This window comes from Rhinatrema bivittatum, chromosome 5 (assembly GCF_901001135.1).
Source record: "Rhinatrema bivittatum chromosome 5, aRhiBiv1.1, whole genome shotgun sequence".
NCBI lineage: Eukaryota > Metazoa > Chordata > Amphibia > Gymnophiona > Rhinatrematidae > Rhinatrema > Rhinatrema bivittatum.
Genome location: NC_042619.1, coordinates 79,207,311 through 79,233,372, shown reverse-complemented (window position 1 = coordinate 79,233,372; position 26,062 = coordinate 79,207,311). Strand labels below are relative to the sequence as shown.

Genomic DNA, 26,062 nt, shown 5'->3' with positions numbered 1-26,062 from the left:
TGCGCGGAAAAAAGAAGACTGAAGGGGAACCCCTGCTGGCTGCAGGGTTGGTGCCATGCTGGGCATGCCCAGTAGGGGCCAATCAAAGTTCTGGAAACTTTGACAGAAGTTTTCCGTGATTGAGCTCCATCCTGATGATGTCACCCATATGTGAGGACTACCATCCTGCGTGTCCTGTGAGAAAGATTTTAACTCTCCGCTAGTGTGTTGAACTGAGCTCCCAAATACTCCAGAGTTTATGAGGACTAAATGGCTCATTGCTAGGTTCACCACCCATCCTAGAGACGTCAAGAGCATCAGTACCTTTTGTACTGACTGTCGTCAGAGGTCATTTGATTTTGCATGATCAAGTCAGTCATCCAAATACAGATATACCAACACACACTCCTTTTGCAATGCGGCTGCCCCCACCACCATCACCTTGGTGAAGGTTTGCTTGGAACTTTCTCCTCTCTGTCACATACCAGCGCTCTTTCACACTGGCTCTCAATTACACACCTATACACACATGCTCTCAGTCACTCACATATACACATGCTTTTTCTCTCACTTATATAGGCTCTTAATTACACATTTACACACATGCTATCTTTTCACGCTTACACATACAGGCTTTCAATCACACACATATATGCTGTCTTTTTCTCTCACACATAGACTCTCATTCACATGCTTACAAACATGCTCTCTCTCTCATTTACACACAGGCTCTCAATCACATATTCACATGCTTCCTCACCTAAACCAGCTCTCAATCACATGCAGATACATGCTCTCTCTCTTACTTATACACACAGGCTCTTAATCATACATACACATGATCTCTCTCACACACAAAGGATCTCAATCATACACACATACTCTTTCACACAAACAGGTTTTCAATCACAAACTTACACATACAGGTTCCCAATCGTAAACTTACGTTCATGCTCTCTCTCTCACAGGCAGGCTCTCAATCACAGACATACATGCTATCTCACTCACACACACAGGATCTCAAACACACATGCTTGCTCATTCACTCTCTCTCCCTCCCCCCCCCGGAACTAGCGGCAGCAGCAGCCTCCTCCCAACCCTAAGCTCCTTCATTTTCAGCCCTCGTGGTAGAAGAGTCCCATCAGCCGCGGGGCTTGACACTCTTCTTCATTTTACTCCGAGCCGCGCTGCACATTCTTCAGACCGCGCCTCTCTTCTGTTTTTCGGGCCGATTCTGACCACACTAGCATGGTCTCTTCTTCCCGCACATGCACCCAATGCTCACCACTTCCTCTTCCGGGCCGCGGGGGGGGGGGGGGGGGGGGAGAAGAGATCATGCCTATGCCAATGACTCCAGCTGTCCTGCTGCGTTCCGCCCGGGCTGACAGTATTTTAAGCCAGGGCGGAGGAGGACCGGGGAGCAGCTGGGTCAGCGGGGGACCGGTATGTGTGGCGACACACCTGCGTGTTCTTGGCGACACACTGGTGTGTCGCGACACACCGGTTGAGAACCACTGCTCTACATATACAAAACTGACCCTTGACAAAGCAAAGCGTGACTTCTCGCAAAGAAAATTCACCAATATCAATTCAATCCCAGAGCCCTATTTGCCTACGTCACAGACCTAACTACTCCAAACCAAAACGCTACATCATACGAGACCCCAACCAACGCCTGTGAAGATTTAGCACATTTCTTCAAGGACAAAGTCACCAACCTCATTGCAAAGATCCCCCCCCTAAATTACCAATCATACCCAACACCACCTGGACACAATTTGAACCTGTTGCATCCACCACAATTGAAATCATCATCCAAAAGACAAACCCTGCCTCCCATCCTCTCGACCCCATCCCCAAATTCCTAAAACTAGTCCCCAATCTCATTGCCAGACCCATTGCAGACATCATCAACCTATCCCTTGAACATGGCATTTTCCCTGACATACTGAAATGTGCAGTAGTCAAACCCATCCTCAAAAAAACACACCTTGACAAAACTGATCCAGCAAACTACAGACCCATCTCCAACCTCCCCTTCCTAGCCTAATTGTCAACAACCAAATCTCTGACCACCTAGAAAACCATAACATCCTACTACCCAGTACAACACGGCTTCAGAAAACTATACAGCACGGAAACCCTTCTACTCACCCTGACTGACACAATCCTACGAGGACTCGACGGTGGCCAATCCTACCTCCTGATAACTCCTCGACATCTCCGCCGTCTTCGATACAATCAACCACGAAACACTACTAAACAGACTGAAAGAAATTGGACTTTGTGACACCACACTCAAATGGTTTAAATCCTACTTCACAGAGCCTTCAAAATAAAAAACACAACAGAATCCTCCCAAATACCCCTCCCCCATGGCATCCACAAGGATCTTCCCTCTCATCCACCTTTTCAACATATACCTGCTCCCCCTCTGCAAATTCCTATCAGAAACTGGCCTCTCATATTATGTCTATGCGGATGACCTACAAATCCTTCTCCCCCTAAACACTGAAGATCTGGGTCACACTGCAAGCAAAAATATCGCAACTTCTCGCACAACTATCCCTCTCCCTCAACCAAAACAAGACCGAAATCCTCTACATATCAAACAACCCCACCTCACCTCTTGTCTCCGCACCAACCCACCTGGAGAAGCATCTAACCCCCTCAGTAAAAGACCTTGGCATCATACTTGACAATGAACTAAACTTCAAACACATCAACACAGTGATAAAAGATGGATTCTACAAACTACAGATCCTTAAACGACTCAAACTGCTTCTCCACTACCAAGACTATTGCACTGTCCTCCAATCTTTGCTATTCACCAAGCTCGACTACTGCAACACCCTCCTCCCTCAGACCTATGCAGCTGCTCCAAAATGCAGCTGTGAGATCCCTCACAAACAGCAAAAAATCCGACCACATCACACCCATCCTCAAGGACCTTCACTGGTTACCTATAAACTTCAGGATTCAATACAAAACCGTAACACACATCCACAAAAACTGAACAAGATAAACTGACTCAACACATCCCTCCACCTCTACACCCCACAAAGGAGTCTTCGCTCAACCGAATCTGGGCTCCTCACAATCCTCCTCCCCCCAAAGCAGTGCACTTATCCACCATCAGGAAACGCACCCTCTCAGTCACAGGCCCCTCACTATGGAACAATCTTCCACCTCAACTTAGAACGGAATCCTTGGCTCAAATCTTCAAAAAACCCGGCTCTTCCAAAAAGCATTTCCTCCAGAAACCTAGCCTATCCCACTCCTCCAACTACCAAGACACTATCAACCCACCTCCTGATCCCTCGGGAAATCCTCCACCCAACTAGAATTAGTGACCAATCCCTATATTCGAAGCATACCCATTAAAGGCCCCCACACCCACCATAACATGGTTTCCCATCCTCAACGAAACCTTCATATAACTCCTCAAGCTCTTCAGCCTCTAAGTCAGGGGTCGGGAACCCATGGCTCGCGAGCCAGATATGGCTCTTTTGAGGGCTGCATCTGGCTCGCAGACAAGTGTCGCCACACTTTCCCGCTGACCCAGCTGCTCCCCGGTCCTCCTCCGCCCGGGCTTAAAATGCTGTCAGCCCGGGCGGAACGCGGCAGGACAGCTGGAGTCAGCGGCACCGGCGTGCTCTCTTCTTCCCGCGGCCCGGAAGAGGAAGTGAAGAGTATCGGGTGCGTGCGCGGCAAGAAGAGGCCACGCTAGTGCGCTCGGCATTGGCCCGAAGAAAAGAAGACTGCAGAGCGGCTCGGAGGAAAACGAAGAGGTTCAACCGCGGCCGATGGGACTCTGCCTCCGCGAGGGCTGAAAATAAAGAGGTTAGCGTTGGGAGGAGGCTGCTGCGAGTTCCCGGGGTGGGGGAGAGAGAGTGAATGAGCGAGCAAGCTGTGTTTGCTCGCTCATTCACTCTCTCTCCCCCCCACCCCGGGAACTCGCAGCAGCAGCAGCCTCCTCCCAATGCTAACCTCTTCATTTTCAGCCCTCGCGGAGGCGGAGTCCCATCGGCCGCGGTTGAACCTCTTCGTTTTCCTCCGAGCCGCGCTGCAGTCTTCTTTTCTTCGGGCCGATGCCGAGCGCACTAGCGTGGCCTCTTCTTGCCGCGCAGGCACCCGATACGCTCCACTTCCTCTTCCGGGCCGCGGGGGGGGGGGGGGGGGGCTGTGTGAGTGAGTGGGTGTGTGTGTGTGAGAGAGAGATTGCATGTATGTGAATGATTGAGAGCCTGTATATGTGAAAGAGAGTATGTCTGTGATTGAGAGCCTGCCTGTGAGAGAGAGAGAGAGAGAGAGAGAGAGAATGAATGTAAGTTTACGATTGGGAACCTGTATGTGTAAGTTTGTGATTGAAAACCTGTTTGTGTGAAAGAGTATGTGTGTATGATTGAGATCCTTTGTGTGTGAGAGAAATCATGTGTATGTATGATTAAGAGCCTGTGTGTATAAGTAAGAGAGAGATCATGTGTGTCTGTGTCTGACAGCTGGTTTAGGTGATGGAGCATGTGAGTATGTGATTGAGAGCCTGTGTGTAAATGAGTGAGAGAGACCATGTGTGTCTGTGTGTGATTGAGAGCTGATTTAGGTGAGGGAGCATGTGAGTATGTGATTGAGAGCCTGTGTGTAAATGAGAGAAAGAGAGGACATGTTTGTAAGCATGTAAATGAGAGTCTGTGTGTGAGAGAAAAAGACAGCATGAATTTATGTGATTGAAAGCCTGTGTGTAAGCGTGAAAAGATAGACAGCATGTGTGTAAATGCATAATTAAGAGCCTATATAAGTGAGAGAGAAGAAACATGTGTATATGTGAGTACTGAGAGCATGTGTGTATAGGTGTGTCATTGAGAGCCAGTGTGAGAGAGAGCGCTGGTATGTGACTGAGAGAGGAGAAAGTTCCAAGCAAACCACCCCGCTTCCTGCTAATTCAGAACAATCTCAGGACACCTGGATATCAAACGTTCCCAGGTATGCAGAGCAAAAACATTTTTGTATCCTTATTATTTTTCATTACTGGGTCTTTGTGTCTGCTATTTTGAAATATTTTGTTGGTATCTGGAAATGTTTTATATGAGTTTTTAATTGTTGGATATTCCACCCATCAGCTGTTTCGAAATATGTTCTTTTTGTTAGTACAGTTTTACTGCTGATGATTTTATATTTCTTGATTTGTTTTATAAGGATGGGTGATGTTTCTTTTTTCCTTTGTTACACTGCATACAGAGACTCTGGCTTGTTGCAGTTTCCAATTCAGTTTTTTCTGCATGCTTCTTGTTCTGCGTTTTGGTCTCTTTATTCTATGTTAGGTGAGGGACAGCACGTGATTCAGGTGAGGTTTTCTGCTGGCGTGTAGTTTCTGTGTAGGACTCTATAGCAGCCTGACTTGGTCCGTTTTCCTAATAGGAGATGTATTGGTGTCTTAAGGCCTGGTGTAATATTTTCAGAGACTTATGGTACTTTAAAAGTGTGATCTTACATAAAATGCACACATTTACTTGTATTTAGTTTTAAACATATTGTATGGCTCTCACGGAATTACATTTTAAAATATTTGGCGTTTATGGCTCTCTCAGCCAAAAAGGTTCCTGACCCCTGCTCTAAGTTAACATACTGTTGCCTCTATCTGTTAAATTATTTAAGTTATTAAGTTCTAATTACTCTAAGCTATCATTTAAGTTCAAATTAAATTAAGTTACTATATTTATGTACTCAAGATCCCCAGTTGATAATGTAATCCACTAGCCCTACCTTATTTTCCCTAATTGTTACAAGTAAATCTCTAAGTTATCTTGTAAAATAAGCTACCCATGTCTTATTTGCCTTTACAGTTCTATGTAAACTGATGCGATATCTCGATCGAATGTCGGTACATAAAAACAAATAAATAAATAAATGTTATAAATGCATAACAATACAGAGTTTAGAAGCGATGTGAATGAGTATTGATTTCTTAGGGCAACTGATAAATGTGTGTGTGTGTGTTAATGTGCCAATTTTATTTTTTGAACAGTTTTGATATTCTTTGCCATTGTGTAATAAAGCTTGGAAAATTAATCTTTCAAATCATTTAAAACATTAGTGGTGTTACCCAATTTTAGGGTTCTCTGTTAGATATATACACCAAAAAATATCTAAAAAACTAGAACTTGTATAAAACAATGAGTTTGTCAATTCATTTTATAAAATGGGGAAAAAGCCAGATCATAACTTACCATCTTATAAGGCTTTCACAAGTGCCAACTAGCCTCAGAGTTTCAATCATTGCAGTCAATTTTCAAAACCGCATGTGCACATGGACGTGCCAATTTTATAACATCCGTGCACCAGTGCGCTCATGTTATAAAAAAGGATGTCCGCACATGCGCTGGATTTTAACATCCAGGTGTGTATGTGTGGGCGGCCAACTCGCATGTGTGTTGGGGGGAATTTTCAAATTATGTGCAGCGACGCAATTGTCCTTTTTTTTCCAGTTCCCTCCCATTCTGCTCCAATTAAGGTGCGGACTGGGAGGGAACTTCCCTATCCCCCCTGCCTAACCTTCCTTCCCTTGACCTTTCCCTTTCCCATGCCCTAATCCTCTTACCTAGCTACCCCAAATTTTTTTTATTTTACTACTTACTACTCCTCTGGAGAAGTATTTTCCGCACGCGGTCAGCTGCCGGCACACACTTCCCCCGGGATAGCGGCTAATGGCTGCTGTCCCTGCCAACCACTGTTCTGCCCAGACCATGTCCCCTGCCCCTCCCATTTTTCAGGGCCTATCACTTCTGCATGTAACGGGGGTCACGAGCATGGCCGGGCCCGTTCAGTCACGCGTAACCCCATTTTTTATGCGCGCAGTCCTTTGAAAATATACTTGATTTCTGGCAAAACCCCTCCTTAAGTTGACTGAAATCTCATATGTTGCCACCCAAATACTAGTGCAAAAAACTTTTATGTTCAGGGAGATATTTCAAAGGTGCTTTGAGCAGCCTCAGCTTGAAATTTAGAAATCGCAATGAGTATTATTTGAATCAAGTGTTTAAATGTGCTTGTCTACAGACCAACATGATCAAAATGTGTTAGATCAGCCCAACTGAAGATCCGCCTGTTTCATACTGTGCTCCTTGATCTGACTGACATTCTACCAATCAAGACATAGGACATTTCAAATGTGGAGTTTGCTCCGTGTGCTCAAATTGCCTAGAAATCGATGCTCTTCATATTGATCATAAACAGCATCCTTAGTGTCTCTAGACTTGCACAGACTACAATACTATTCAAGTTATATATCTAATTAAATGCCCGTGCAGCTTTTTTTTTTTTTTTTTTTAACATAGGACACACGCGAGGACCGGTGAAGACCCACATTATACAGCACAAGAGCTGTGTCCGCATGGGTAAGTTGGAAGCACAGATTGTTAGGCATTGGCAGGATTGTGCGCATACTGTTGACATTAAATTTGCTTAATTTTTCATATAATAAAATTGACAATCATTATTTTATACAAATTCTAGATTTTTTAGATAGTTTTTGGTACCTTCACAAAATAGTAGTCTTGTTCCAAGAATGTATTTCACTTTTTCGCTATCTGAAAGAATTTTTCTGCCGCTTTATATTACACACACATTATATATATATATAATGTATATATATACACACACACACATACACACACATACACACACACACACAATATGCTTAGGTCGCTTGAAGTGGTGCCTGTCAATAACTAGCAGCGTTTGCATACTCCCCACTGAGGAGTGTAGTCATGTGACAGCAGTGGATGTGGAGTCTACCGGCTATTGACTTCAAAGTTTACACTGGTTCCATAAAGTCGATATCTGGCAAATTCGAAGTAGGTGCAGTATCTGGCAGCCAGAAGGAAATGAAAGGTCATGCTCTCTAGAAGGAAGAGAAGCAACTGTCAGAACAGAATGAACCTGATGTGATGGGCTTGGATTAGGGAGGGGACCAATTGGCAGGGACAAGGGGAGTAAAAAAATATCCTTTGGTGAATTTTATTGGGTGTCAGCTACTGTGAATTTATACTGTCATCTACTCTTAAACTGAGGAATCGCATCTAGGCAGACTAGATGGGCCAATTTGATCTTTTTACTGCCATTTACTATATATTTCAATTCTAAAACTCAGCTCTTCAGTCTTTGAGATCAAGTGGTGTTGAGAAATTGGAGAGGCTTTCTGACTTGATGTGGATAGCATCAAGATAGTCTCAGAGAGCGGGAGTTGATTCAACACTGAGAAATGCAAACAAGAGCATTGCTAGGTGCACCAAGAATTGAAGTGCTTGATGTTAGGACTTTTACATGCCCAGTGTTTCAAATGAACAGTTGGCAATTCTGCTTTTTAATTCTGCCTTAGGAGCGAGTTGTTGTGTTAGTGGCATATTTGTGGACTCTTGGTCGAAGTGGCGATGACTCCTCCCATGGGGAGGGGCCCCGTGGGGAACCACAACGATAGGCTAGACTCTAGTAAGCAGACACTGAGAGGAGACGACTTTATTATACTGCTGGTGAATCTTTCCCAAGGACGGACAGTGCTGTAGATCAGTGGTATCACAGTAGCTCAAACAATCTCAGTAGTAGATGGTCTCACCCAGATGTAGCAAAGGTTCGGTAGTGTTCCACAGCACGGGATAAGCCGTGAACCTGAAGGGTGGAGTAGGAAGAGTTGGAGCGTAGTGATACTCACAGAGTGTCAGTGCTGTTAACTTCCTTCGGTAGTAGAATGAAGAGGAAGACCAGAGGTCCAAGGTGCAGGGTACCCTGAGCAGAGTAAGCCCTCGAGGAGCGAGTACCTAAGAGTGCCGAGAGTTCCTGAAATAAGCAGACAGGACCCCCCCGAGGAGGTGTCCTTAAGGTTAGATAGTTGAACCCCGAAGGGCAGGTAGAAGCGAGAGGCCCCCGAGGAACGGGTACCCAGAGCTTCTTTTGGAGTGAGATACCCCGGAGGGTGGAGAAGAATCCAAGCGAGCAGCTTAGAAGCAGTCAGAGTAGCAAAACCGAAGTTCTTGCTAACTCACTGGTTTGGAGCGGAGCTGAGGTTTAAATAACCGGAGGTATTGATGTCATGCGGTAGGGACGCCCCCGAGATTCCCGCCATGACGTATACAAAAGTGTAGGCAGTGTGCGCGCGTGTGCCCTAGGAGGCCTCAGGAGAAGCATGGTGGACGGAGACGCCCATGCTGGTTCGGAGATGCAGAAGGTTTCGGCACTTAGCAGCGGAGACAGCCATCCTTCTGAGGGAGGAGGAGAAAGGTAGAAGCAGAGTGGTTGCAAGCGTCTGCGACCGATGAACGCAACATGAATGCTCTTCACAGCTCTCTGGAGATCATTGTGAAGGTTATGAACAGTCTGCTTGGGCTTTTGAAGCCTGGGAGCTAGAGCTCACCTCCAGATACAGTTGTTTTCAATGTGCAGTACCCTCCTGTAGCTCAGCACCATTTTTCAAAGCTCCTGTTCAAGACTCTGTGCCAACACTTTGGCTCCTTCCTCAAGCATTAAGAGCCCTTGTCTTGGTCAACTGGGGGAAGTGAGATTTCTCTTGACACCTGGGTCTGCTGTCAGACTAAGATGCCAAAGAATTGAAAACCTCTTCTGCACAGCCTACCCGTCAGTGATTGGTGTGGCTCTGTTGTACTTGGATTGAGATTTTGATGGCAGCTTCAAAGAGCTAGACTATTTCACTGGCAAGAAAAGCCTGAAACCTATTCTTCTTGGGGGTCAAACTGATCTGTGTGACATTTTTGTGCAGATGTCACAGACTTTGTGATCTTTATCTCAGACACTTTTAGCAAGTTACATATAAATCAGTAATGGGTATAAGTCTGCTTCCCCTCAGGACAGAATTTGAAGCTGCTTGCCTGTTTCTTGGACACTGAGGAAAATCAACAAGTCAAGAAATTTTCCCTCCTCATAAATACAGTCTGAAGAGATGAGAAAATATGGCTGGTGACTTGTTGGCACAGCTGTAGTAAAGAAAAAATACATGGGTCAGTTGACTAGATTAACAAAAAAAATTAAAAACTTCAAAAGTGTCAAAACCTTAAACAGGGCAAAAGAAAAATCTCAATTTCGATTTGTGGACTGTTAGAAAAACAAATGTGTCCGACTGTATAAAAATCACATTTGCTGGAGTGAAGGAAGAGCTGTGGCAGCACCAGAACTAATGTGCATGGATAGTGAAAGATGTTTGCCTTTTCTAGACAGTTCTGGAAAAATCTAGTTATTCAGCACTGTGCATAGTCATGTGACCCACGTGATTATGATGAGTCAGATAATGCAGTTCACAGCTGTGAGATAGGGAAGCCCCAAATGCTTCAATATAATAATCAGGATCACCCAATTTGCCACTATTCAGTCATCTGTGCAGTTTCTTCTCAAACTATGTTCAGCTATTTTTTCTTTTAACAGCCATTCTGAATAACTGTTTCACTGGTCTCAAATTGGGGAAATCAAGTCCTCTTATTATATAGAGAAAAATAGACTCTGTACTTTCTATGAAGCATAGAAAGTGTACTCTGTTACTGAAAACAAACAAGTGAGTAGTCATTATTTAATGTTACCTGTCTGATGAAAGCAGAGTTCTGTAATTTATTTTCAATGTGCATATTCCAACCACTCATGTGATGTGCTTAAATGCCATGTCAATGAATGGTAGAGTTTAAGAAAATAAAAAAATGAAAGATTTTCACCTTTATGAACCCATGCTCAAGGCAAGTTACATTTCAAGTTCATTACATATTTCTTTGCCCCAGAGGGCGAAGGTCACAAGCAGCATGCTGCTCTAACCAGCAGGCCACTCTTTTAGATTTGTTAGAAGACCTGTAGCAAATATTTTATTTGCCCTGTCCTTATCCCAGATCTATTATAGTGTTATTTTCTGCATATCTGCTGTATATAAAAAAAAACAAACAAACAACTTTTGAATTTAAATATAAATGATTATAAAAAATGTGGTTACCCAAAGCAAATAAAGTTACATAATTTTCTTGAGCATAAAATGTTACCTCCACGTTAACTTCAACACATCTCTTTGTAAGAAGTTCTCTGAGTAGTTCTACTGCATCTGGTTGCCAAATGTCTCCAACCTAGAGGTGAAATTATGCAAAATAAAATTACAAGGTACAACTGCAAGAATGAGTGTATTTTTTCCTTAATTTATGCTATGGTGTATGGTCTAGGCTGTATAAAAAAATCAAATCATAAAACAGTTACAGTACCACCTCATCTTTCTTTACACATTCAACTGCTGAAATATTACAACTTTACTTCGAAAGAGGAATTTTAACCTACTTGTCAATAGGATTGTATATTCATTTCATTTGCTATGTGCACATTTTTCATACATAAAACTTATGTGCATATAATTATTTTACACACATAAATATGACTTACACCAAACCGAAGTTATACATAAAGTAACAAAACAAATGTAAACAAAATAAAATGCAAAAAAAAAAAAAAAATGAACAGAAATGACCTGAAGAGATTTCTGCCTGTGTACAATCCTATTTGCTAATTTTCTCTGGCAGTTTTTACAAAACTCTAGACTGTATGGTACAGTGCCTTCACCCTGTTAAAACTAACAAGACAGATTTCTCAGATTTCACCATTTTCTCCTCTTGAACTGTGCTTCTCTTTCTATTCCCTCAAAAAAAAAAAAGGAGTGACTCCTCAGCTGTATTTACAAAAACTGAAAAGGATATTGGTAATCATAAAATCTCTTTCAAAGCAACTATTTTTAAATTGTTTGTCAGGGTCAGTCCAGACTGGTTGGAAGAATAAAGAAAAAATTGTACTTAAACAGTAACATCCTACAAGAGGTTAAGCATCAATAGCTAGCAACTAGAATGTATCCTCCTTTATTCTATAGTGGGTAAACCAAATGGGGCAGTCAGTCTTTATCTGCTGTTAACTTCTATGTAACTGGAAAACCAATCTGTAATATCAGGATTTTCCTACTGCAGCCTGAAAAACTCCTTTCAAAATGCATCTACCAAGTCACTTACCAATTCACTGAAACTATGTGAAGGCATTTTAGCATTAAAAATTTCTCAAGCAGAAGAATCTGCTTTCTTTGCGCAAGTGAAATAGCTCCTACGGAACCTGGAACCTGTCTGTCACAAACCATGCACAATTTGAAGGTATAGATTTTAATCTATCTGGAAATGGTGGGCTTTGATGCCAGTATAACCTACTTGCTTGCCAGATATGAAACAAACCTTTCTTGTTTTTAGACGTGTTCTTCCTAGACTAAATTGTGAACATCTTCTAACATTCTTAATTCACATGAAAAGTTGAACTCACATTTGGAATAGTCTGCGGGACCACCTATTCTTAAAAACACGCAAGAGGGTGCTAGTGAGCAGCTTGCAAGATGGCTGTAAGAGTGCTGAACTCCATTCTGATGGCCAGAGACGACAAAGCTGCTTACCTGTATTAGGTGTTCTTTGTTGACAGTAGAATAAACATGGAACACAAGAGGGTGACAACATCCAATGGTGCTAACATAGAAAGCACTCTATAGGTATATTTCTGAGCTCTAAAAGTCGGAAATGCATGGGTGCTTCTGCGTAGTCGCTGCCATGCAAGCCTTCTCAATCCCTTCAGTAACTAAGCTTTAACTCAAGAGGAGGGTCGGATTGTGTTGCTGGTCTGTCCTATCTGCAGAGAATAACTGTTATAGGTAAGCAATTCTGCTTTCTCCGTGGACAAGAAGGATGAATCTAGCCACATAAGTGGGGACTCCCAAGCTGAGGGCTGCAAAGAAATATTTGAATTTTGCTGGATACAGAGTAATTGCAACACAATTAAAAAAAAATAGGAAGGAGGGAGAGCTGAAGTTCTTAAATAGGTTTCTTAAAACTACATGGCCAAAACTATTATCTTTGCAAGAGACTTTTGAGACAGCAGTGTTTGGTATGTATAAAGGACCAAATGGTTGTTTTCCAGATATCTTGAATTGAGGTATATCAGATGTGCTACTGAAGATGATGCTGCTCTCACCTGATGGGCTTTAATCTTGACAGGAATATGTTTTGCAAACTCTGTACAGAAAACGAAAATGTAGTCAGCACCATGGTTTGCTTAACTGGCAAGCCCTTATCTGGGTAAGAGAGCAATAACTTCTGTAATCAAGTGTGTGAAGAGTCTGCTCAGTTTTACAGGCATGAGATTTTGGAGAAAAAATGTTGGTAGTACCATGGATTGAGCTAAATGGAAATGAGAATATTTTTTTGCAAATCTGAATGGAAGGTTACATTTAAAGTTGTAAAAAATAATATATTCAATGCTGAAGTACTTTAATTGTAATTATGACATTCTAATGATACCAGATGCAGTCTATTTTGTAGATGGCTCTGCTCTTCATGATTATATAGGTTTCACTGAAGTTTGGAAATGCTGTTTGTACCCAAAGTGATGGAAGCTGGGCCCCTCACTCATGCTCGTTTAGCACTAACAGTGGAGTTGGTTGCCCTTATTAGGGCCTGTTTAAGAGGAAAGGACTTGCGCCTCTCTGTCTATACACACTGTCGCTCTACTTTTGGGGTGGTTCATGATTATGGTGCTTTGTGGAGAATGAGAGTTTCCTAACTGCTTCTGGTGAAGTGGTTAAAAATGGGTCATTTGTTAAAGACTTGCTAGATGCAAAATAGCTTCCCTCTGAACTGGCAGAAGTTAAATGTGCTAGGCATTGTAAAGAGGAATTAGATGTAACCAAGGGTAACAATTTGGTATCTCAAGCAGCTAAATATGCGACCTTGACAGTTGGAACTGCTGGATGCCAGCTGATGATGTAAACACTGCCAAGTGAAAATGTAGACTAATTTTGACAATTTGGTTCACTGGCAAGCTCAGGATGAGGATGATTGGAAAAACTGGACTAAAGGAGAGGCCACAGTAAAAATTAAAGGACAGGATAAATTGTGATTTGGCCTGAATGGCAAGGTAGTGGCCTTAAATTTCTATTGCCCAATTGTTTTACTCACAATATATCAGGCTTCTCATGCAGCCCCTTCAGCATTGACCACTATGTATTTTCCCATTATTTGTGGGGTATGATTTCAGTGACCTAGGCTTTGGCTACTACAATATGTTCTCAGTGTATGCAATTTATACAAGGCATCCAAAGGTTTGATTATCACACCTGCACATTTGATGTGCCCCCTAGGCACCTTTTTACAGATCCAGATTAATTTCATCGAGTTGCTTTTGTGTCAGAATTATAAATATGTATTAACAATGATTTGTTGTTTCTCAGGGAGGAGAAGGCTTTTCCTGTGGTAAAAGCTGATACCATGTCGGTGACTAAGATTTTATTAAGAGAATTTATCCCGAGGTATGGGATTCCGGAGTCAATAGACAGTGAGCAGGGGACATTTTTCAGTTATCCATCTAAATGGCTTCTGAATATCTACCTCAAATACTTGCTTACTTTTACCTGCATACAGGGTGAGTAATTTTCAGACAGCCTATTTATCTGGATAAATAGCTTTTGAAAAATTGTACTCAAATCCTAGCATCTAGTGTGTGAATATGTATATATGTATGTATGCATTTTGTACAAACATATACACATACATACAGTGGATACTGCTTTATATGCAGTTCATGTTGGCCTTTACTCTGAGATTATTTAAAAATCATTTATTAATCGCTTAACTGATAACTTTCTAAGCAATGTACAACAATATTTAAAAAGGGCTCCAGGGGTGATCCAGGAAACTACAGACCAGTTAGCCTGACTTCAGTTCCAGGAAAAATAGTGGAAAACACAGAACATTTAAAAAGACATGGTTTAATGGAACACAGTCAGAATGGCTTTACCCAAGGCAAGTCTTGCCTCACAAATCTGCTTCATTTTTTTTGAAGGAGTTAATAAACATATAGATAAAGGTGAACCGGTAGTTGTAGTATATTTAGATTTTCAGAAGGCGTTTGACAAAGTTCCTCATGAGAGGCTTCTAGGAAAAGTAAAATGTCATGGGATAGGTGGCGATGTTCTTTCGTGGATCACAAACTGGCTAAAAGACGGGCAACAGAGAAGGATTAAATGGACAATTTTCTCAGTGGAAGGGAGTGGGCAGTGGAGTGCCTCAGGGATCTGTATTGGGACCCTTACTTTTCAATCATACCTATAAGGGAGCCCGGACCGAAGTGCGGGTAAGCATCAGTGGAAAAAAAAAAACATGGCGGCGTCGAATGGCAGTGGCGGGCGGCGGCGAACGGGAGCGGCGGCGAGCGGCGGCAAACAGCAGGGGCGGCGGCGGTGATGAGGAGCGGCGGCAGCGGCGGCCAGTAGCGAGGGAGGCACGGAGTGAGAGGGAGGGACTGCGTGAGAGGGAGGGAGGGGGAGGGACTGAGGGAGGGGGAGGGAGGGACTGAGGAGTGGGTGAGTGTGTGGGAGGGAGGGAGGTAGGGGGTGGGGAAGAGTGAGGGGAGAGGGAGAATGAGGGAGAGGTGAGAGACAGGGATGTGAGTAAGTGGAAGGGTAAGAAGTTGTGGAGCAGAGAAAAAGGGAGTGGAGGAGGGATGAGGGAGAGGGAGTGGGGAGTGACTGAGGGAAGGGGAGAGAGGTGGGAGTGACTGAGGGAAGGGGAGGGAGGTGAGAGTGAGGGGAAGGAGGCAGTGGGAGACAGAGGGTGAGTAAGACTGAGTGGAGGGAAGGGGAGGAGTGAATGAGGGGAAGGGGGAGTGAGGGAGAAAAAGTATAGAAGGGTGCTGTGTTCGAAAATGGACTGAAAAAAAAATGTAATGTAGCCCGTTGTTACGGGCTTAAAGGCTAGTATATTTATAAATGATCTGGAAAGAAATACGACAAGTGAGGTAATCAAATTTGCAGATGATACAAAGTTGTTCAGAGTAGTTAAATCACAAACAGATTGTGATAAATTGCAGGAAGACCTTCTGAGACTGGAAAACCGGGCATCAAAATGGCAGATGAAATTTAATGTGGATAAGTGCAAGGTGATGCATATAGGGAAAAATAACCCATGCTATAGTTACACAATGTTAGGTTCCATATTAGGAGCTCCCACCCAAGAAAGAGATCTAGGCATCATAGTGGACAACATATTGAAATCATCTGTTCAGTGTGCTGCAGCAGTCAAAAAAGCAAACAGAATGTTAGGAATTATTAGGAAGGGAATGGTGAATAAAACTGAAAATGTCACAAGACCTCTGTATCGCTGCATGGTGAGACCGCACCTTGAATATTGTGCATAATTCTGGTCGTCACATCTCAAAAAAGATATAGTTGCGATGGAGAAGGTACAGAGAAGGGCGACCATAATGATAAAGGGAATGGAACAGCTCCCCTATGAGGAAAGACTAAAGAGGTTAGGACTTTTCAGCTTGGAGAAGAGATGGCTGAGGGGGGATATGATAGAGATTTTTAAAATCATGAGAGGTCTAGAACGGGTTAATGTGAATCAGTTATTTACTCTTTCAGATAATAGAAAGACTAGGGAGCACTCCTTGAAGTTAGCATGTGGCACATTTAAAACTAATCTGAGAAAGTTCTTTTTCACTCAACGCACAATTAAACTCTGGAATCTGTTGCCAGAGGATGTGGTTAGTGAAGTTAGTGTAGCTGTGTTTAAAAAAGGATTGGATAAGTTCTTGGAGGAGAAGTCCATTACCTGCTATTAAGTTGACTTAGAAAATAGCCACTGCTATTACTAGCAACTGTAACATGGAATATAGTTTTTGGGTACTTGCCAGGTTCTTATGGCCTGGATTGGCCACTGTTGGGAACAGGATGCTGGGCTTGATGGTCTGATCCAGTACGGCATGTTCTTATGTTGTTATTTCAATCATAATACAGTCAATTACATAATTACATTCAGCACACTCAAATATAAATTGTTAATTCACCACTCAAAAGCATGACCAATTAGTGAGGTTTTTAGCTTTTTCCTGAATTGCAGTACGTCCATTTCTTCTCTCAATGTCAATGGAAGATTATTTCATAGGGACTATTTCTAGAGTTTGTAAGCTGTGCAATGCTTTATCACATTCATTGCTTCATTTACTTTACTCCAAATAAGCTTTTGACTGAACACAGAGCATCAGCTAGACCAAAGATGGGCAATTCCGGTCCTTGAGGGACTGGTTTACAAGATATCCCTAATGAATATGCATGAGAGAGATTTGCATGCACTCTACCTCAGTTGTTTGCAAATCTATTTCATGCATATTCCTTAGGGATATCCTGAAAACACAACTGGTTTGCAGGCCTCGAAGACTGGAATTGCTCCACCCCTGAGCAAGTCGTCATGTGCATCCTTGCATAGTCCCAAAACCTTCAGCCACTGTCTTCTTAATCTTTTTCTTTAGCTGATGGACCTTGATGGATGTATCCAAAAAAAGTGTCAGACTGACTCAGATGTTTCATGCAGTCCTCAGCAACATTTATTTGCTGTGTGATTTTGTCAGAAGGAAACTAGGATATCTCCCTTATGTTTTGTAAAGTATGGTTATTAATATTGCAACATTTGAAATTGGTGTGCTGAAATTCAATGTAAGTCTTGCAGAGTTTTGCAAATCGGTATGGCTATAGACTATTTAGGTGATTGCAGGAACTTTTAAGACTCTGGTAAAATGCTCTGATATAGGTTGTTCCTCTTCCATCTTTTGAATGAATTGTGGATATAACATCATCCAGAGGCATGATACTTCTTGTTGGTTCTAGGGATGGATCAGAAGATAGTTCAACAGATTCTTGTAAAGAGATAATTGAAGGAAGTTCAAAAGATGATACAGAGCTGAAAAATACTGTATAAACATTAAATAAGGGCTGGCCCCACAAAGCAGACTGTCTTTCGAAGCCAGAAGGCACACAGAAGCAAGATAGACCAGTCGTCTTAGCTTGAAGATATTTATTGGCACATATTTAAACAGAGCCAAACTCTGGCCGAGTTTTGTATAGCAGCTGTGACAGGGGCTTGTTTTATAAAATGCTGTACCTTTTTTTAAAAAAAAATCAGTACGAGTCAATTTTGCTAGATGCAATTTCTGATCTTTGTTATTAGATAGGTTTCCGGCAAGGTTCAACTCCAAATACTGTGCTTTTTTCAACTCTGCCATTCAAAAGATTTTGCACAACAGAAAGTATCTCCACCATATGGTGGAGTTGAATCTTGCTGGATACCTACCTAATAAAAAAGATCAGAAAGTGCATCTAGGAAAATTAATTCATACCGATTTTTAAAAAAAAGTTACAATATTTTCTAAAAAAAAAACAAGCCGCTGATGAAGCTGCTGTGCGAAACTCAACGAGTTGGGCTCTGTTTAAATATATGTGCCAATAAATATCTTCAAGCTAAGGCGACTGGTCTGTCTTGCTTCTGTTTGCCTGAACACTAAATAAGGAAGCATTAAGTAAAGCCTTTGAGAAAATTGTTGAATTAGACTGCAACTCCAATGAAGCCTCTCCCAAATAGATTGTTTGCACAGACAGTGGGGGTGTGAACAGTAAATCCATCCACTTTTTTTGAACAAATGGAAGTCCCTGACTGTAAATGAGAGACAGATAAAGTATCTGACTCTGAGCCAAGCACTGTTGGAGAGTGTATAGGACAAAGAGGTGTACTCTGGATTTTCTTTTAATAACTGGTGCTGAGAACTGTCAGCCTTGTTTTCTTCTCTGCTGACTCCTGTGTAGTAGAATGCTTCAATAACTTTTGTGCTATATATTTGGTGCCGACATAAGAAAATTATCAGCAAGGTGGAAAGCTTGAATGGTTTCTATGCCAAACCTTCTGCGCTGGCTAAGATGCTGCCTTCAGCATGAAGGATTCTACACAGTGACTCTTAGAAGTCAATGGTACCATTGGAACCTTTTTTCTTTTCTGTGCCTTGAACAGGTGACCATATGAGACAGTGACAAGAAGGTTTTTTTTCCCCATATAAAGGGTGTGAAATGCATAGAACAGCTTCCCAAATGGGAGTGGTAAGTGCAGGGAAACCTTGGTGGTAGAAAAGCAAGAGTATAACTAGACATCAAAACTGGTGTATGGCATTGCAGATAAAGGAAATGGGAAGAGAATGGACATTGCAATTTTATCTGCTATATTTTTTTTCCAACTTCTGCTGATCGGCATTATAAATATTTCTATTTTCATGAATAAGTTTGCTCTAAGATATGTCTCATGGGAATGAAAAAACTGAATAGATGATAGCAAGCCACATATGAAATCATTTAAGCCATTTAAAAAAACATTAAAGATTAATAACTACTATGTTTACTACAAATACTCACTGGCAGTGTCTTATGTAATTGACATGGCACACAAAACTGAGGTACATCAGCTTGCAAGACAGTTGGATAGAGATGACAGTGAGGGATCTTCTCAATATATCCATGATCTAAATACTGCACCTATAACAGTAAATGTATTAACATAATCTGACATTCCAACAAATCTTAATAAAATTGGATTATGCTCCACAGACTAGATTTTTCACATTGCTTTATTCTTTATTACTTTACGTGAATACAAATATATACTTTACTTGAATAATGCAAAAAGTCTATTTAAATGAAGAGAAGGAAAGGGCAAGACTTCCAAGCACAGAACTTTTCTTAATCCATTGTGAGGCTCATCATTTTAATATCTGACCACAAATTCTAGTGCTATGACTTCTCAAAGTGTTGACACTTATGAAAGACTCTGGCCTTAACTACAATCCAAATCAGGATTAGTATTTCAAACAAAAAGCAAATGAAAGAGGTTCAAACCTTTGCACAACAAAAAAGTGTGTACAAAGTGAACAGTGACAGTCAGTGAAAGATTTACCAGATGTAGACCAAAATGTGTAACTTAACACAATTATTATTTTTAACACATTAATGGAATCTTTCAAGAGAAATCACGCTGGCCATTATTTTGAAATAGTACACATTCTAAATCTGTGATCACAGAAAGGTGGGGATGTGTGGAAAGAAAGGAGGGGAGCAGAGTCCAACATTAAGTCATATTAGAATTAAAAAGTTACATAGATTAAACTGAACAGGTAAAGGCAGTATCATCAAGGCAGGTGTTAACCCTTTAAGAATGTCTTGCTTATCCTGAAACATGGATCCTCAATTCTCTCTCAAACCTATCCCTACTTCTCATTTTATGTACAGCAAAACTACTAAATGTGTCTATTACTACCATAGGGCACCATATAAGAATGAAAACTAAAAGTTTGTAACATCAACGGCAAGGAAACTATAGCATTTTTTAAAATAATAAAACAGTTAAAGCGTAATGCATTCTTCCTTCAGGTGTACCTAGGCAAACAAGCGTTTTTCCACTGATGTAAAACTTATGTGACTCGCTTGTCACTTTTACCCATAATTCCTTCAATAAGAAGAAAGGTGTGAAACTATAAGCTCTAACAGTAATAATTCTCCCATTTAAGGAAGATTATGAAAAAGGTTCCACTATGACTGGTGACAATATCATTAAAGATGTAAACTTTTGAAGCCACTGGAAAAAAATATTTGCCCCCCCACCAATTAAAAAAACAAGTTTGTTCACCAATCCATCAAATTAGCTCATAGCAGAGTACAATAAAAATTATAAGAGTACAATACACCTAGCAGATTTAAAAGTACAAAACATATAACAAACACCATAAAATGGACAGACACCAAACCAACAAAACCAAATATAATTTAAACAGTAAGATATCAGAAAAAGCCAAGAAAAAGGTGCACATAAGCTTGTACTCTATATCCTAATCATACATCTCAAATTAAATACCTTAAAAAGCCTATTTAAAAAGGAAAGCCTTAACATGCTTATGAAAGCTTAAACAGACCTTCAGATACCTGAAAGGTTTTAATGATGCATGTACTTCAAACCTTTTCCATGGGAAAGGAAACAGCCCGCGGCTGATGGGATTCTTCTTTCTTGGCCTGCGGGGGCTGGAGGAGGAGGCTGCTGCAGCAACCATTTGTGCTCGGTGGGGCGGGGGGGGGGGGGGGATAGGAAGTGCGAGAGAGAAGCAGCCAGCCAGCTTGTGTGTGATTGAGAGCATGTGTGTGATTGAGAGAAACTGGTCAGAGAGCTGATGTGTGTGTATAGGTGAGAGACAATGAAAGTGACTGCTCAGGGAGATGACTGATGTGTATGTGAGTGTGAGAGACATTAGTCAGGGAGGTGACTGATGTGTGTGTGTGTGTAACAGAGAAAGAGATTATGGGAGTGAGAAACCTGGGTGTGTGTGAGACACAGCATGGGAGTGGGAAGTGTGTGTGTGTGTGTGAGTGTGTGAGAGAGAGAGAAATAAAGTGATTATAGGAATGAGAAGCCTGTGCATGTGGAAAGAACAAGCATGGGAGTAAGAGACTGGTGAGTGTATGTGTGAGACAGAGAAAGTGACTATGAGAGTGAGAAGCCCAAATATGTAAGTAGAACACGAGAGTGGGAAGCCTGTGTGTGTGCGTATGGCATGAAAGAAACTGTTCAGGAAGGTGACTGGTTTGTGTGTGTGTGTCAAAAACTGGGAGATGATTGGTGTGTGAGAGACAGAAACTGGTCATGGGGGCATGACTGGTATGGTGTGAGAGAGACATGGGCACTAAGGAAGAGGACCATGAGTATAGAGCTTAGCTTCTACTGCTGCTTCTGGTGTGTGCCATGGCCTGCATGGAAGGGGAGTAGGATTGCTGCTGGAGGAGGTAAGTAAAGGTGGCTTTTTAAGGTTATTTTTCTTGATTGACTGCCATTTTAATTATTTAATATTATGTGATGTCTGCTTTTTTTTCAAATATTTTATTGGTGTTTGGAGAATGTTTAATAGTTTTTAAGAGTTTTTAATTGTTGGATGTTATTCTGTTCATAGCTGTTTTGAAACATTTATTCTGCTTATTAGTATAGTTTTACAATTATTTCTGTGTGGGGATCTATAGCTGCTTGCTAGTTCTGTTTTCCTAATAAGAGGTGTATTGGTTTTTAGGGCCTGATTTAATATTTGTAGTGTTGACTTTTCATGGATAGGGTTGCTCCTGTTTGAGTGTATTCCATAATACAGGTGTAACTGTGTGCGGATTAGTTTATGTGCATTACTACAGATCCTGGGAGTATGTTAGCTGGTTCTGTGTCTGTTACAGAGATGAGATATTTTACTAGCATGTAAGCGTTTGTATCAGTCTTATTTGTTGTGTTTTCTCAAGAGGACATGCATTGGTGGTAAACTGCTGTCTTTTCATAAGTAGGGCTATTGAGCCTGGAAGTAGAAGGAGCTGAGTTGCTGTTACTGAGATGACATCAGAACCAGAACATATTTTTTGTAGGGTGAGTTGTATGGGGAATGTCATAATTCTGCTTTACATCCATTATTTTGGGTCAGGGGGTTCCCATGGATGCAAACTGTACTTTTACATCTAGCCCCGTGACTATCATGGGTCAGTGTGTCATGCATATGAGAACCATCTGTCAGGTGTGTCCAGACAGAAAAAAGCTTGAGAACCACTGGTCTATAGTATGAAGAGATTGCTTATCTAGCTTGTCATGACATCTTGGGAAAAAAGATTTAAAGTACTTGACTGATTTAAAAGAAACTGAGAAACTGCCTTAGGCTAAAACCCTGGATGAATTCTCAATACTACTCTTATTTATTTATTTAGAATTTTTTTATACCGACATTCTTGATAAAAATATCAAATCATATCGGTTTCCAATAAAACAGAACAATCGCAGTTGTGGCGTTACATAGAACAAGTCGTCAAAAAAACATTAAATAACAGGTGAATATGAGTAAGATTATAAGTAATTATAAGTAAGCAATTCTAATAACAATTAGTTGTAATAGAATAAAATAAAATAATATAAAACATGTCATCTAGAGACAAATAACAATTAACAACTATGATGGAGCAGCATAGGCAGTGATGAGCAGTGGTACTTAGATTAGGTCGTCTGATATATGTTGCTATGAGAAGGCGGGAAGGAAAGGGCGTGAAGGGACCAGTGGAATAGGGAAGACATGAGGAGGGAGAGGTTATGAATCTCAGGCTGGCAGATGGGTAGAGAAATGAGTCTTAAAAAGTTTGCACATACAGTGGTTATACTACTAAAGCTCAATGTTCTTTCACTTTACAAACTAATATGATTGCTATAAAAACACAAGGGATTGCAAGTGAGGAATTTAATGCCCACAGTTTCTCAAGGCTCAAATGGAGATTTAATGAATTTAATGTAATCCACATTAAGGTCCCACTAGGGAGGGACCTTGACTGTAGATTGTAAATATAATCCTTTGATGAATTTAGCTACTATGGGCTCGTGAGAAATAGTCAGACCTTGCAAGCATTTATTATATGCTATGAATAGTTTTTGCAACCAAGGAAACCTAGATTTGGAGTGGCAATAGGGGGTTATGAGTATAATTCTGGCTTTGTCCTTTTATTTTAAGTTTTGTCCTTGATATTAGAGGAATTGTAGGGAATATATAGGAAAATTAGGTTCTTACCTTTGCTAATTTTCGTTCCTGTAGTACCATGGATCAGTCCAGACAGCTGGGTTATGCCTCCCCTCCAGCAGATGGAGTCAGAGAGAAAACTGAAAGCACCCCCTAGATATACTAGTGTGCCACCTGCGATCCCCTCAGTATATGCGATATCAAAGCAGAAGTACGAAACTAACCATCGCAAATGCCACCCCCAATAAATTTCCATAACTGAACGGATTGTAGTGCAAACTCGAGGTCAGATCAAATAGTAACCTCCATGAACACAGACAAACAAACAGAACAGCAGGTTGCAACATCAACAGAAAACACTGACAACCATACAGTGAAGAACAAACACTTCCTTCTTTGGTGTGGAAAACCACCTGGAAATATAAGAACACGAGCGGACTCCCAGAACACCGTGGGCGGGCGTCTGGACTGATCCATGGTACTACAGGAACGAAAATTAGCAAAGGTAAGAACCTAATTTTCCTTTCCCTGTACGTACCAGGATCAGTCCAGACAGCTGGGATGTACCCAAGCCGCCTCAACTGGGGTGGGACCCTGAGAGTCCCGCTCGAATCACGCTGCTACCAAACGACTGTGAGGATGGACCCCTGACATCCAGGCGATAGTGCCTGGCAAACGTATGCCAAGATTTCCAAGTGGCCGCCCTACATATCTCCTGGGAAGAGACCAAACGATTCTCAGCCCACGAAGTCGCCTGAGCACGCAACGAATGAGCCTTAAGCCCATCCGGAACAGGCTTACCGCAGCCAATGTAGGTGGATGCAATGGCCCCCTTCAACCATCGGGCAATCGTAGCCTTAGATGCCTGAAGACCCTTCTTGGGCCCATTCCACAACACGAAGAGATGATCCGACTTTCGAAAATCATTAGTAACCTCCAAATAGCGCAGGAGAATTCGCCGGACGTCCAGGCGCCGCAAGTCCTTACCTTGGGGAGACCGCAAGTCCTCCGCCGAAAAGGAGGGTAGCTCAACCATCTGGTTGACATGAAACGCCGAGACCACCTTAGGAAGAAAGGACGGCCTGAAGCTCCGACACCCTCCGAGCCGAGGAGATAGCCACAAGAAAAACCGCCTTGAGGGTCAGATCCTTCAACGAAGCCGAATGAATAGGCTCAAACGGAGCCGCACACAAACCACGGAGTACCAAATTCAAGTTCCAGGAAGGACAGGGAAGCCTAAGAGGAGGACGCAAGTTCCTAACTCCTCGCAAGAACCGAGCGACATCTGGGTGACACGCAAGGGAGGACCCTTCCAGCTGACCTCTCAAGCATCCCAGAGCCGCCACCTGAACGCGAAGCGAATTATACGCCAAACCCTTCGACAGGCCCCCCTGTAAGAACATGAGGATCTGAGGAACGGTCGAACGCTTAGGCGCAATACCCAAACCAGCGCACCAGTCATGGAAAACCTTCCAAACCCTAGCATAAGCGAGCGTAGTAGAAGACCGACGCGCTCGAAGCAGGGTAGACACCACCGCATCCGAATAACCTCTCTTCCTCAACTGCTTCCGCTCATAAGCCAAGCCGCCAGACAAAAGCGATCCGCCAGTTCGAAAACTACCGGACCCTGACGCAGGAGATTGGGAAGATGACCTAACCGTAGAGGGCCGTCCACCGCCAGGTTGACGAGATCCGCGAACCACGGCCGACACGGCCATTCCGGAGCCACGAGAATCACCGGACCTTGATGGGACTCTATGCATCGTAACACCTTCCCCACCAGGGGCCACGGTGGAAACACGTACAGAAGAATGCGACGGGGCCACGGAAGTACCAGCGCATCCACCCCCTCCGACGCGTGCTCTCTTCTTCGACTGAAGAAACGCGCCGCCTTCGCATTTATCCGATTCGCCATGAGATCCAAGTGTGGAGTCCCCCACCGCCGAGTGATGAGACCCATCGCCTCCGGGGAAAGCTCCCATTCTCCGGGATCCAGATGTCGTCGACTGAGGTAGTCCGCCTGAACGTTGTCCACGCCGGCAATGTGGGAGGCCGCTAGCCGCGACACGTGGCGTTCCGCCCAGGCCATCAACAACGCGGCCTCTGTCGCCACCGCACGACTTTTCGTGCCTCCTTGTCGATTTATGTACGCCACTGTGGTCGCGTTGTCCGACAGAATCCGTACCGACCGGCCGCTTACCATGGGAAGTAGGCAACTCAAGGCCAGACGTACCGCCCTGGTTTCCAAGCGGTTGATGGACCAAGTGGACTGGCGCGCCGTCCAGGTGCCCTGAACAGCTCGGGATTGGCAGACCGCCCCCCAGCCGGAAAGACTGGCATCCGTTGTCACCACCGTCCAAGATGGGGGTTCCAGGGTCACTCCTTGGAGCAGGTTGTCCGGATTGAGCCACCAGGCGAGACTGGATCGGGCCTCCTCCAGTATAGGGAGCTCCAGACCAAAATCCTCTGATCTGGGATCCCAACGAGATAGCAGAGATCTCTGTAAGGGCCGCATATGCGCAAAAGCCCATTGCACCATCTCCATAGTAGATACCATATGCCCAATGAGCTGTAAATGATCCCGCACCGTGGGAGTCGTGAGAGCCAGCAGGCGCCGTACCAGTGTCATGAGATTGAGCATGCGCTGATG

General features: G+C 42.8%; 1 protein-coding gene across 1 annotated transcript in view; it reads right to left on the bottom strand.

Annotated features, from left to right (window-relative positions):
- RNF17 (ring finger protein 17) overlaps positions 1 to 26,062 on the bottom strand; it is a 1,084,608-nt gene that overhangs the window by 271,914 nt on the left and 786,632 nt on the right. Inside the window, exons 27-28 of the mRNA XM_029603155.1 lie at positions 19,259 to 19,378; positions 11,004 to 11,084 (exon numbers count right to left, since the gene is read on the bottom strand). Of these exons, the coding sequence (XP_029459015.1) occupies positions 11,004 to 11,084; positions 19,259 to 19,378 (201 nt within the window). The remainder of the gene's footprint in view (positions 1 to 11,003; positions 11,085 to 19,258; positions 19,379 to 26,062) is intronic.